The sequence below is a fragment of the Rhineura floridana genome, chromosome 2 (genome assembly GCF_030035675.1).
Source record: "Rhineura floridana isolate rRhiFlo1 chromosome 2, rRhiFlo1.hap2, whole genome shotgun sequence".
NCBI classification, from domain to species: domain Eukaryota; kingdom Metazoa; phylum Chordata; class Lepidosauria; order Squamata; family Rhineuridae; genus Rhineura; species Rhineura floridana.
In genome coordinates this window covers 91757931-91772389 of record NC_084481.1, presented here as the reverse complement: position 1 = coordinate 91772389, position 14459 = coordinate 91757931, and the positions used below count along the sequence as shown (strand labels likewise).

Here is a 14459-nt window from a genome sequence, read left to right as displayed (position 1 = left end):
GATCTTCTGATGGCATCTTGCCCAAGGTCACCTAACACCCAGAGGTATCAATCTGTGGTTCGCTGGATGCTCCAGAAAATACTCACGGACGCTGTAGAGAACTGAAGTCATGGTTCCTCTTTCTGTGGTTTGGCACAACTATCACCTAGAATGCAAGAGAGGTTCAAAGAAAAAGCAGTCTAAGACAGTTGTTCCCAGACCCCCACACACACACACACCCTTGACAATTGCTGAGGGTCTTGGCAAGCCACTTAATGGTTTTTCTGCCTGTTGTAGCAATTGTAATTCCATAGAATTCAAACTGTAGTACAATACAATCTAAGAAATAAAAGAAGCAATAAAAACACAGTTAAAAATCAATATGAATATTCAGTGTGATGGATGTGCATCTCCCACATTCAACCACAAATCCACAGACATGCCACGGACCACCTGAATGAAGTTTGCAGACCACTGATGGTCCACAGATCACAGTTTGGGAACCCCTGGTCTAAGGCAATGGAGGACTGGCCAGCTGTAATAAGCCCAAGGAAATTGGTTCAATATTGCCATATCTCATAATTTCATCTAGTGTTCTCTAAAGTCTCAGTATCTGATTTATTTTCTAATGCTTTACATAATCAACTGTAGCCCCACATACATACAGAAGAGAAGTGTCTTTTTATCCTTAATCACCTGTCGTTTGAAAGAAGTTACAAAAATAGGAGTTGGACCAAGAAATGAATTATTGTAAAAAGGATTGTATTTGTTTCTGTTAGAATTTATTTTCACAGCCTATTAGCTTGTTTAACATTACCAGCAGCAGTGATAAAAATATCTTCTCACTTTGACTTTTCCAGCAAATATTGGAATAATCGCCATCATATTGAGACAGTTTTCTTTTAAAGATAGAGCCACTGTGTACTAATCTATCTCATTCCACATAAGTTTTCACATTTCCACTGACATATCTATTTGAAATTCCCTGTTCCATTTTGTGATGTAACCTGGTTGATCCATCTTAACGTTCAATTACATATAATAAATTTGGGATGATGATTTCTTAGGTTTGTTCACTAAGACTTGTTCTAACTGGGTCAGTGATCAAACGTTGCCTTCTCCTTGTCTAATCCATTAATTAAAAAGTACCTGATTTGAAAATACTAAAGAAAAGAGGGATCTGAGCCTCCCCCATCTCCTCCTGAAGTCAAATACAACCTAATATGTCTCTTTTGGATCCAGCATCTATATTGACAGAGGGCCAAACTTTATATTACTTTTCTTGCATGGTTAGTAACTTGATCAGAGTTTGTTTGTTTTTAAAAACAAACACATTAATATCAGGCACAAGCTCCAGACAATTGTGTGTTTTTTTCAGGACTGCAGCACACAGGAAGGAAAGGTTTAACCTTTCCCTCCCCAGCTGTGATTCTGATGAAAATTGCCCCCAATCAGAGCAACTAGCTTGGAGGGGGAGCCTCCATTAGCACCAAAATATTTTTTTTTGTCTAAGGCTAATTGTTTCCTCTTAGACCATTTGTTTTTTTTACAAATCTTAGCTGGGAAGGACAGCGTTAAACTTTCCCTTCTTGTGTGCCGTGGTGGTCCCAATGAAAACCTACCCACCCTGCCAGTACACAGTATTAATTTTTTTAAAAACCCAGATATGGTTGCTAACCGTGCAATTAGAGATGCCTGGTTTAACCCTAAATCCCTGCTTAGTTCAACTTTGGAAAGAGCCAGTCTGTCCATGTATCTGTGTTAATCACACATCAACGGCCTGAGAGGAAAAGGAGAGTGGACTGAAAAGGGAAACCAGATCTCTTTCAACACACAAAGGCTTCCCAATCCTGTCAGCTAGAGTAGATTTCTACTCTCTCCCCAAGAGAAGAACGGCTGTTTACAAGCCTTCTTGAAAGTTTATGTGGAATTAACATTTGAGGATGTAAAAATGGGAAGAACATTTACCTATTACTTATTTAACCCCGTTCAAACTGCAAAACAAACTCATTTTTTTAATAAGGCAGAAAAGGTCCAGGATCAGAGATATCTGGGTCTGTTCAGCATTACATGTGGCTTAAAGGACACATGAGCAAATCCCATTGAACTCAATAAGCATGCAAATGATCAAACTTGCCCCTGCCTTTGCCCTTGCCCTCTCCCCTCCTCCCCTCCCCATCTCCCCAACCTCCTTGCTTGCCCCTCCTCCCCACTCCAGCCCTCCCCCTCCTCCAGGTCAGTTTCACCTATCCTAAGCATGATTGCAGGGGAGTAAATCCCACTGAGAGAGCTAGTATGGTGTAGTGGTTAACTGGACTATGACCTGGAAGACCAGGATTCGAATCCCCACACAGCCACAAAGCTCGGTGGGTGACCTTGGGCCAGTCACTGCCTCTCAGCCTCAGAGGAAGGCAATGGTAAACCGCCTATGAATACTGCTTACCATGAAAACCCTATTCGTAGGGTCGCCATAAGTCGGGTTCGACTTAAAGGTAGGCCATTTCCATTTTTTTCCAAATCCCACTGAACTCAATAAGCATGCAAATTGTCAAACCTGCCCTTCCCTTCACCTCCCTTCCTCCTCCCCTGCCCCTCCTCCTCCTCCTCCTCCTCCTCCTCCTCTATGGTCGGTTTTACCTATCCTAAGCATGATTGCAGGAGAGTAAATCCCATTGAACTCAAGAAGCATGCAGATGATCAATCCATTCTCAACAAACTTACACAGAATCCCATTTCTTACCTCCTGGATTAAAAAGCAATGCTTAAACCACTTCACTCAATGAAGGGTAGGCATGGTCAATTAAAAACAGAGCACACCTAGAAATCTGCTAGAATATATTTCATCTCCCACTGTTTTATCTTGTGCCGTGATGTCTACTGGAGACTATTCTGCAGAATAGTCAGTGCCATTATTCCACAATTGTTTTTGGAGGGTTTTTTTTAGTGTAAATTATGCAAAGTGTTACTATAATTTACACATTCACAGAAACAGAAGCAAAAGAAAATAATTTACCATAGGAAATGTCACTAAAATTGAGAAGTAAACCAAACATGTTGAAAGTGAACATCTGAAATACATCAACTGCTAAAACAAGATGAGCACAGCACAGTACATGGTTTGTTTCTGTTATTTGGGCTGATTGCAGGTGTTGCCACCACTCACCATATGCTCAGAGGTGCATGTAGCCAAATTCTTCCAAGCTACGCAGGAAGTGGATTGGACTGTGGAAGATCAACCCAAATTGTGTTTGCATTTTTACAGATTTGTAGTAGGGCAGTACAATATCTCAGAGGTCAGGTCTCCTGTTCCCCTAGTGCATTCACTATAGCTGCCCAATTTCCCTGCTTTTGAAACTTTGGTAGAAATATCTGTTGGCTATAGGTACATTCTTAAATGGCAAGGGTTTTTTGCCTGGTGAATTGCTTCTTACCATCCAGTGGCAAAATGTGTTGTCTCTGGCTAAACACAAAGCTACAAAAAGAAAAAAAGAAGAAAAGCTGTTTCTTTCAGGCTCCACCAAGTCAAGCAAGGTGTGACCAAAATCCTTGTAGCTGGAAGTAGCCACCAGACATCAAGGGCCATTACATTAAGTGCTTTCATATATCAACTAATACAACAGCCAAGGGAGAAAACCAGTTTCATGTAAGGAGCTCACTTGGCAAGTTAGAAGGTAGTGCACACAAAGGACAGTGTCTCAAGATAGCACATTCCATCAGTCTTAACAGCTGCAATAGCACACAGGAAAGATGATCCCAAGGAATATCTGAAAGTAAATTTCCCATCAAAACTGTGATAGGGAGAAACCACATTTTTTAGTCCAGGGGAAAAAGAGAGCAAAATTCTGTAGCTACTGAACCAGCAACAGACAGCAAGGAGCAAAGTATACAAAGTGCAATGATCAAGCAATACAGACCTCTATCTGGCATAAGAACATAACAAGACTTTGTGGGATCAGGCCAATGGCCCATCTAGTCCAGCATCCTATTCTCACAGTGATAAATCAGATGCCTGTGGGAAGGCCAAAAGCAGAAGCGCCACAGGATTCTCCCCCCTCTGGTTTCCAGCCAGGGCTGGCACCAGAGGGTGGCCAGGTCAGGCCCTGGCCGAGAGCCCCTGGATCCCAAGGGGCCCCTGAAGGGCTCCTCCTTAGGGTGGGTGGGTAGTGCTCCCTACTACAATCCATGGCAGCATCGGCTCCCAACCCTGCCGCAGATCGTGGAAAGGGAGCTCTCATGTACCCCCCCATACTACCGCACAGGCCCACGACGCCCACCTGCATGCCCCACCTATCTCTCCCTTGACATAAATGCTGTTCACGCTATGGGCGCAAGCCTGCCATCACTTAAGATGGTGGCTGAGGTTTCCCTAAGGGGCGGATTCCCCTTCCGCCATCTGAGTTGACGGCAGGCTTGCGCCTGCAGCGCAACCAACATTTACGGCAAGGGAGAGGTAGGTGGGGCATTCTGGTGGGTATCGCGGGCCTGTGCAGTAGTAGGGGGGTGTCTGGGAGCTCCCTCTCTGTGATCCGCAGCAGGGTCGGGAGCCAACACTGCAGCGGATCGTGGCAGGTAGGTAGGTGGGGCGTGCATGCAGGTGCTGGGGCCCGGGGCAGGCTGGTGCCCAAGGGCCCTGGCATGCCTGGCGCCGGCCCTGTTTCCAGCAACTGGTATTCAGAATTACATTGCCTCTAACAGTGGAGGTAGAACAAAGCCATCGTGGTTAGTAGCCAATGATAGCCTCATCCTCCATGACTGGCAGAAACCTTCAGTTCCCTGTCTTTCCCTTATAAATGATGACCAAATGCATTCCCAGTCATTTCAATAAAGTATCACTACCTCATTAATTCCAGGAAATACAATTTCAAGAAGACTGTCCATGTTAGTCTGTTGTAGCAGAAACAACAGAGTCTTCATAGAAGCATAGAATAGTAGAGTTGGAAGGGGCCTATAAGGCCATCAAGTCCCACCCCTTGCTCAATGCAGGAATGCAAATCAAAGCATTCCCAACAGATGGCTATCCAGCCGCCTCTTGAATGCCTCCAGTGTCAGAGAGCCCACTACCTCTCTAGGTAATTATTCCATTGTCGTATGGCTCTAACAATTAGGAAGTTTTTCCTGATGTTCAATTGAAATCTGTCTTCTTGCAACTTGAGCCCATTATTCCGTGTCCTGCACTCTGGGACGATCGAGAAGAGATCCCGGCCCTCCTCTGTGTGGCAAGCTTTCATGTACTTGAAGAATGCTATCATATGTCCCCTCAGTCTTCTCTTCTCCAGGCTAAACATGCCCAGTTCTTTCAGTCTCTCTTCATAGAGCTTTGTTTCCAGTCCCCTGATCATCCTTGTTGCCCTCCTCTGAACCTGTTCCAGTTTGTCTGCATCCTTCTTGAAGTGCGGAGACCAGAACTGGATGCAGTACTCAAGATGAGGCCTAACCAGTGCCAAATAGAGGGGAACTAATACTTCATGCAATTTGGAAACTATACTTCTGTTAATGCAGCCTAAAATTTGCCTTTTTTGCAGCCACATCGCACTGTTGGCTCATATTCAGCTTGTGATCAATGACAATTCCAAGATCCTTCTCACATGTCATATTGCTGAGCCAAGTATCCCCCATCTTATGACTGTGCATTTGGGTTTTTCCACCTAAGTGTAGAACTTTATTTCTGTCTTCCACGGTATTAGCTGTGCCCCTCAATTTTGTATCATCTGCAAATTTGATAAGCGTGCTCTGTACCTCCTCATCCAGGTCGTTAATAAAAACGTTGAAGAATCTTGTGGTACCTGAAAGGCTAACCCATTTACTTGCTTTCATGGACCAGAGTCCACTTCATCAGGTGCATGAAGTGTAATCCTGAATTAGCAAACATACTCTGGGAGGGGGTGTAGAGGAATGAGTTTAGAGGGAAATGAAATGCAAATATGATTACCTGAAAGCAAAATAGTTACACTGACGAATTAATGAGGCAGCTCTGGTAGAAAGACAAACATTCTGGAATTGGTAAGCTAATTAACTCAAGTAATGTCATTTAAAAACCACCACCACCCTACAATGTGAATTCAAGCCACAGGTGACCTTACTGAATTGCCTGATAAATTGTAATTCAGCAGTTTCCTGCTAGAGTTTCCCTTCAAATTCCCTTTGTACACCTATGGGTAGGATTCAGACTTCATCCAAGCTTGATGCAGGATTTGCTTATTGGCAACTCAGGGAAAGAGGAGGGGGCAGGATTCCATATCTGGAAATGAATTTGACACATGACAGTGACCCTTCTTTAAACATTGAACCTTTCCCCTCCTAATGCAGCTTGGAGTTATCTGAGCCCTCTCCAAAATGGGCTCAGGCTAAAAAAGATCACAGGAGCATCAAAATTGTGGGTGTGCATTTAGCGGAATGAGGTGTCAGACTTCTGGGAAGAAGTATTAAGCCTGTAGAACATGCAGTACTTTTTCTACATGACAGGGGAAGGCAAGCACATTGCTTTGCCAGGAGCAATTATAATCTTCATGCATAAACTCACTTTCCCATTACAAAGCCAGTCTGTCTTCCCCAAGTAGACAGACATCCCAGAGAGAAAGGACAGAAAAGGACTTGAACCTTGCCATGCACAAGCCCCTGAACATGAGAACGTTGTGCAATGTGGCTGCTGTGAGCTAGCACTGACCTTTAAAAGGCTATAGGAACAAAATATAGACCATGTCACGAATTACAAGGAGCACCCTAAGAGCACACTGGCTGGAAGAAGTAGAATGAATCAAAACTGTCTTCTGGGGTTATCTTCCTTGCCTGGTCCAAGGTGCTTGGTCATCATTCCTTTTAATAATTTACATAACATGTTTCATGTACAAAAATATTTTAAATTGGGAGTTTTTTGGATCCCTCCTTTTCCATCATTTGACTCTTGGAACAATAGTAATGGTATATGTGATAAATCTGAAATAGTATCTCCCTTTTAACATCGACCCTTGCTCTTTTTTAATAAAATAGCCTGTCCAGGAGGACAACGGTGGTAGTGGTTCCAATGTTAGATTTAGACTGGGGAAACCTGAGTTGAAATCAGTGCACAGCCACAAAGCTTACCGGATGACCTTTGACCAAACTCTCTCTCTCTCTTTCTCTCTTTGCCCAACCTAACCTCACAGTATTGTTGCAAGAATAGATGTGGTTACGGTGGGCTAGGGAAAGCCACGTATACTGTTCTTCTCTGAAGAAAAGGCAGGATAAAACAATCTGATATCCCATCTCCCTCCATCCTTTTTAACTCACATCTGTTCGACAGGAAGAAGGTTCCCCACCCACACTCTAAGTCAGGGGTAGACAATGTAGTGGCCTCCAAATGTTGCTAGACTACAGCTCCCATCATCCCTACCGTCTGGCGATGCTGGCTAAAGCTGATGGGAGTCACAGTCCACAGCATCTGTTGTCTATCTCTGCTCTAAGCCTTCCATGGCAACACGTTAACAGACAGGAGGATAGTTACCTCTCCCCCAGGTTCTTTCATAGGAGGATAGCTTTAAGGCATCAGGGTAACTGTGCCACTGTTCAATTTTTCGTACAAATCTGGCTAGATGTAACATGCACAGAAGTCATACAGCAGAGCGTTCACCCTCTTTTTTTCTCCCTAAAAGACAAGTGAAATAAAACTAATGAAAGGTTCACAAAGTGAAAAAGACCTAGGTAGAAGGGAGAGGGTTCTGTTGCTCATCACAAATGACATCACAGACAATGACATGGGGGGGCTGTAACATGTACATGAGAACATTCCACTAGGCAATAGCACTGGATACGCTGTCGGGGTAGAAAGGGATGACTGTATATACCACCTTGAGCTCCTTGGAGAAAAGGCAGGATAGGCTCTTTTGAAAGGAAGGGCAGATATAAATTTAAATATAATTTATTATTATATAAATTGTGTTTTCCCAGGCACAAAAATCACACTTCAACTGCTCAGAAAAACAATGTAACTTCACAACGCAAGGACTACCTTTAGGGCAGATGGGTAGACTATGTGTTATTATTGGGAAGTACAATATAATGCACCCTGAGCAGGGGTGTAGACATCTAGGATCCGGGGGGGGGGGTCTTAGATCCCTTACTTTTTGAGGAGCCAAGTCCCTGCAGGGTCCCTATGTCTCCAGTGTCCTACAGCATGAAAGGGGAGGGTGTCAGCCACTGAGAAGAGTCCCAATGAGTGTCCACTGCAAACAAGACTTTATTAGTTCCTACTTCAAAAAGCCAAGCCAAGTGAGTGAGAATTCGGTAACTGCAGAAGAAAAGACAGTGAATCCTGATGATAGCATCCCATCTACATCATCAAGCAGTTTGGTAGCAGTAAAAGATAAATGTGTAGACACTGAATCCAGTAATTCAAGCAATATCTCTGGCAGTGGGAAAGGACAGTCAACTGGTGACAGTTATAGAGAAGCAGAAAGCAGTCTTCAAACCTGGCCAGTTTATTCTATAATTTTAGAAGGTTGTATAATCTTAGAAGGGGGCATGGTTGTGACTATCATGAAGGGACCCTGGATTCTGAATTGGCCACTATGCTACTGATTCTGAAGGGGGTTGGACTCTGTGTCTTTATAGGCCACTTCCAATGCTACGATTCTATGATAAGTATTTTCTCCAAGGCCATTGGGTAAGTCCATGGCTACGGTGTGATGCAAACCCAGGATCCCAGGATTCAGCGCTCTGTTTTATGTACATCACTAGGTTTGCACTGCGGGGTTCCTGCTCTTAAATATTTCTGTTCAGACTTCTGGAAATTGTCACAATGCAGTGTGTTTTCCCCCAGAAGAAATTCCCTTCCTTGAACACCCTTCTGGATCGAACGCAATATTCCTCAGCCTTATAGATTAAAAGTTTGTCAGGACTAAATCTTCCTGGAGCCAATGAAACAAGTTAATTAGCTTAAGCTATCAATTGGACTTAGTCACAACTAATTTTAGTTGTACTGGAGCCAGTCACAGCATCCAATGTTAAATCTTCAGAAAGAAACCCTGTGATTACAGTCTGCACTCCAGTGGTTGCTGCCTTGAAACAAGATTTTTGATATTAACTCAAGAACAAATCATTGACTCCTTCAGATTGCACTTGTCTATAATTATGTAACCTAGCTGGACATACCATGTTTATGATGAATTTATACACCTTAGCCTTTCTTTAAAAACAAAGAGAGTGAAGGCCACACCTTGTAGATGTAACTCTTGCTTTCTCACATTAATGGAGTCTTTCCTCACATTCATAGATGGTATCATTCTGAAGCCGGATGTGCATAGTGATGTAGCAAAAACAGCCTTTTAGCCTTAGCTATGCAATCTAAGAAAGGTGTAATATATAAGCAGCCATGTTACTAAGGAGCTCAGCCTCACTGTCATTTAAAGTATGCCCCGTCAACTTGACTCTTACCAGAGCTTGGAAAAGTTACTTTTTTGAACTACAACTCCCATCAGCCCAATCCAGTGGCCATGCTGGCTAGGGCTGATGGGAGTTGTAGTTTTAAAAAGTAACTTTTCCAAGCTCTGCGTCTTAACACTCAGTTGTTGTCTGGGAAGGTGAACTAAGTGAAAGTGTAAGGAACAAGGTCACCTTCAGCACATTTGTTAGGAGTGCATCTTGCCAATTGTGAAAAAAGGTGTGAGAACGCTAGCAAATGCTCTCTTCCTTGCCTGGTCTCTAACCTCATCTAACCACCCAAGGTGAATCCACTAATCCAGTTATCTCAGAACCCTGATAAGAGGAAGCCCCATTTAGAGCAATTTGAATATGAGGTGAAAGCTGCTCTTAAAATACTTGGAAGAAACAAATCACCATGAACAAATGGCATACCAACAGAGTTGCTACAAGCTACTGAAACTAATTATTGAACTATTGCCTTAATATCCCATGCAAGTTAAGTAATGCTCAAGATTCTACAACAAAGGCCTTTGCTTTATAGATTACAGCAAAGCCTTTGATTGTGTAGACCATGAAAAACTATGGAATGCTTTAAAAGAAATAAGGGTACCACAGCATATGATTGCCCTGATGTGCAACCTATACTCTGGACAAGAGGCTACTGTCAGGACAGAACATGGAGAAACCGATTGGTTCCCCATCAGAAAGGGTGTGAGACAGGGGTGTATTTTATCACCCTATTTGTTTAATCTATATGCAGAATGTTTCATACGGAAAGTGGTATTGGACCAGGAAGAAGGAGATGTGAAAATTCGAGGGAGAAATATCAATAATATAAGATATGCAGACGATACCATACTACTAGCAGAAACCAGTAATGATTTGAAACGAATGCTGATGAAAGTTAAAGAGGAAAGCACAAAAGCAGGACTACAGCTGAAAATCAAGAAGACTAAAGTAATGACAACAGAAGAGTTATGTAACTTTAAAGTTGGCAACGAGGATATTAGACTTCTCAAGGGTTATCAATACCTTGGCACAGTCATTAACTAAAATGGAAACAATAGTCAAGAAATCAGAAGAAGGCTAGGACTGGGGAGGGCAGCTATGAGAGAACCAGAAAAGGTCCTCAAATGCAAAAATGTATCACTGAACACCAAAGTCAGGATCATTCAGACCATGGTATTCCCGATCTCTATGTATGGATGTGAAAGTTGGACAGTGAAAAAGGCGGATAAGAGAATAATCAACTCCTTTGAAATGTGGTGTTGGAGGAGAATTTTGCGCATACCATGGACTGTAAAAATGACAAATTGGGTGTTAGAACAAATTAAACCAGAACTATCACTAGAAGCTAATATGATGAAACAGAGGTTATCATACTTTGGACACATCATGAGAATACATGATTCACTAGAAAAGACAATAATGCTGGGAAAAACAGAAGGGAGTAAAAAAGAGGAAGACCAAACAAGAGATGGATTGATTCCATAAAGGAAGCCACAGACCTGAACTTACAAGATCTGAACAGGGTGGTTCATGACAGATGCTCTTGGAGGTCACTGATTCATAGGGTCGCCATAAGTCGTAATCGACTTGAAGGCACATAATAACAACAAAAATTAGTCATCAGCACCCATTAGCATCCATCAGGAAGAGAAACCTCCACTCAAATTATGGACATGGAAGCCCTTTTGCATCCACTACCCATGGCAAGAAAGCTTAGATTCAGCTAATACTCTAGATACGTCCTCTCTCTCCCTCCCTCCCTTTGTTCTGGGAAAGCTCTTCTTTAGATGACCAAACGTACAAGAGTTTTCTCCCCTCACTATCAGTATCTAGTCCCAGTCTGCATGAGCCTGGCTTCAGGCCAGCCTGGATTGTTCCATGCTGTCTATGCAAATAATAAATCTTTCAACCTTTATAATAAACTGCATATTCTTCTAATCTAAACTCAGGTCTGAAGCCTTGTTGTATAAGGTGCCCCATGGCATGCTGTGATTCTTAGCTAAAGACCCAAACATGTTTCGATGTGGTAACAATCCAGATCTCCATTACTGTAATTCACACTTTCACAGGGGTGGAAATTCCTAGGATCTGGATCTCAGTTGCCTATGAGCTGGAAGTGATTGATGAAGCTGGACTTGTATTACAACCTGGTGCTGTTAAGCATTTCATCTGCAGTACTCACAATAATAGCCATTGGAGGATTCCAAAACCCCAATGTTCTTGGCAAGATCATGTGTGCACTGAGTTTTTTGGCTAGTAGCCATTTGATAGACATATATTCTTTACATTCACCTGCTCTGTTTCTTTTTTTTCTTAACCTTGCAAACACCAATGGTCTTTACCATAACTGTTAATGCCATTGTATTAACTGTAAATGGGTTTGCCCTTGCCTTTTCATTGCTTCAACCTTGCATCATCGCTCCCTCAATTTGTAAAGTAGACCAAGATGGGAGAAGGGACAGGATCCCTAGAGCTTAGAGGAACCCCCCTCAAAAAAATATCCAGGAAAATCTTGTGGTTTTAAAACAGTTCTTCTGCCAAGTGTGAGTAAAGTAACTGATTTCAGAACTTCCACCCACAGAATGGGTTTTGTGGTCTCCCTTCAAAAAACTGGCTGAGACCAAGGCCTGCACATCATGTGTTCTGTCCATATGCTACCAGCAGATGTTGGCAATAGAGAACAAACTGCAGGCATAAGCCCTCACCCACTGGAGCATTAGGAAGTTACTGCTGCTTGCTTCCCCCCCACCTTGCGACCTAAAGGCAGGGGGAATTGTGATCCAAGTTCAGTTCACTCCCCCATACCCAAAGTTCCTTTGAACTGCAAGGTTTGCGGAGAGAGGAAGGAGCGTCCTATTCACAGTTTATAGGATTGTAGAAGGGGTGCACTTTCAGGAATGCATTATTCTCCAAGCCCAGTTCAATTTGACACCTCATGTTTCCTTTACACTTCAATGGGCATTTGAAGGACTCAAGAAAAATTTGCCTTGGAAAATGTGTACGCACAGGTGTGTGTTGTCTGAACCCAGTTCACCCCTGAATCCTTTAGACCAGGGGCAGGCATCTTTTCTCTAAGGAGCTCAAGGTGAGATACATGGTTCTCCCCCTCCTCTTTTAATCCCCATAATAACCCTGTGAGGTAGGTTAGGCTGAGAGATAGTGACTGGCCCAAGGTAACCCAGTCAGCTTCATGGTTGAGTGGAGATTCAAACCCTGGTCTCCCAGGTTCTAGTCCAACACTCTAACCACTATACCACACTGGCTCAATTTAGGCCCAAGATTACTGATCCAACAAGTAGTACCTGCACAGACAGATGCTTCCTTCTGCACCCAAATGTTTTTCAGGCTTACACTTCTATTAGTTTAACTGTGAAATGAACGTGATGGATCCATGGAAGGCAAATTCATTTGAGTTGCATATTTTTAAGTAGATGCATGTGGTAACCTCTCAAACTGTAATTGTGCAAGACGTTTCAGTGGTTTAAATGTTCCTCAGTTCAATAGGATTTAAGCAGCCTGTGTGCAGAACTGCAGTCTTGATCCACACCACTCCTGAATACCACCCGTATATACAATTGTGTGACTATTAAGACCAGCATTTGCCACCCACCACTCTAAGCACTGATAATGCACTGTTAGTGAATCCTTTACTAAGGTGGAAGGATTTCTGTACGTATAACAGTTGTGTGGATAAATGGATTTTACTGGCAATCCAAGGTGCTGCACGGGCAACAGAGACTGCACTTGCCAAGATTCCTTCTTCAAGGCAACTGCTGAAGGGCCAGGAATCCTGCCTTCCTTTTGCATCTAGCCACCCCCTAGTAGCATTCCACATTACAAACAGGATCCTGGCAAAACCATCAATCTTGTCTAGGCAACCTAGAGAGAATATGAATACACAGCTGAGTTGACTCAGCCTTTTTCATGCATTAGCAGCAATTTCATCAATAACATGCCCAGGTCTGGTTCTTAGGTTCTCTGAAGTTCTGCTGATGTCCTTAGTTTCCTACCATTAGGCTTCTTCTATCAGCTGGTATAGCACAGTGGGGAGGAGAGCCTGGCTGGGAGTCCAGAGTCTGTGAGTTCAAATCCCTGCTTGTGTCTCCTGGGTGTCAAGGGCCAGCTAAAGATCACCCCCACAGTAAGAGGTTCAGGGGTTATGTGCCCTGCCACCTGTGCAGCTGTGGGCAAGCTGCATAGTCCCAAGGAGCCCAGTTGCCCCCCAGCTGGCAGTTGCAGACAAGGAAGGGGCTGGTTTGTGCAGCTGGGGCAAGCTGAGCAGGCCCTAGCCAGCTGGGGAGGACTAGCCTCAGAGGGAGGCAATGGTAAACCCCCTCTGAATACCGCTTACCATGAAAACCCGATTCATAGGGTCGCCATAAGTCGGGATCAACTTGAAGGTAGTCCAGGCTTCTTTTGCAAACCCTGAGCTCTACTTAGTCTCTCAGTCTCTCCTCCACTACTAATAATCTTCCTCGCGCAGCTTCCTAAAGAAGCATTAATGTTATTAAGCATGTGCTTATGTCGCCTAAGGCATCTCTACATCATCTACATCTGGGCTTTTCCAAGAACGCTCACTCACACACTGCTGCTTACCATCAGAAAGGGGCTGCTTTCTTTGCTATGAGACGGAAGCTGACAGAAGCTGCCACAGACACACACAAGCATGCTGTAGGGCATAATGTTCTGGAAATAATCCAAGATGGCTAATAGGGGACAGAAGCCTTCATGGAGATGCGCTGGAAGGATGGTAAGTCTCAGCCTTCACCCCAAGGCCAACAGAGTGTGATTGCTGAAGATAACTTTATTAGAGTAAGATTTCCATTTTTTTCCCTCCTTGGCGTTCTAAAATGTTTGAGAAGAGAAGGGTAGCATGAAGGCACGCGACTATTTCAGTAGCTGATTGACAAATCTTATTCTCATTCCTCCTTTCCCTTTGAGCCTGGGCCCTCATAGCTATCACCTGTATTGATTTCTGTTGTAAAGTGTTGCTCAGAAAACTGAGCCTACATGAGGGCAGATATATTATTTATTTAAATGCTAAATGCTACTGTCTTAACTGGGCCTGTTTACAG

The 14459-nt window shown here is 43.4% G+C and overlaps 1 protein-coding gene across 6 annotated transcripts in view; it reads right to left on the bottom strand.

Annotated features, from left to right (window-relative positions):
• Positions 1-14459, bottom strand: part of PLCD4 (phospholipase C delta 4) — a 47462-nt gene that overhangs the window by 24907 nt on the left and 8096 nt on the right. For 5 of the 6 annotated variants that reach the window (XR_009760552.1, XM_061609294.1, XM_061609297.1 and 2 more), the window contains exon 2: positions 87-145. Coding sequence is in view for 5 of the 6 variants with exons in the window: in XM_061609294.1 (XP_061465278.1) it covers positions 87-111 (25 nt within the window). In the remaining variant the exon portion in view is untranslated. Of the gene's footprint in view, positions 1-86; positions 146-7459; positions 7511-14459 lie in introns of those variants that run through there. The other variant, XM_061609295.1, reaches the window with a different exon arrangement.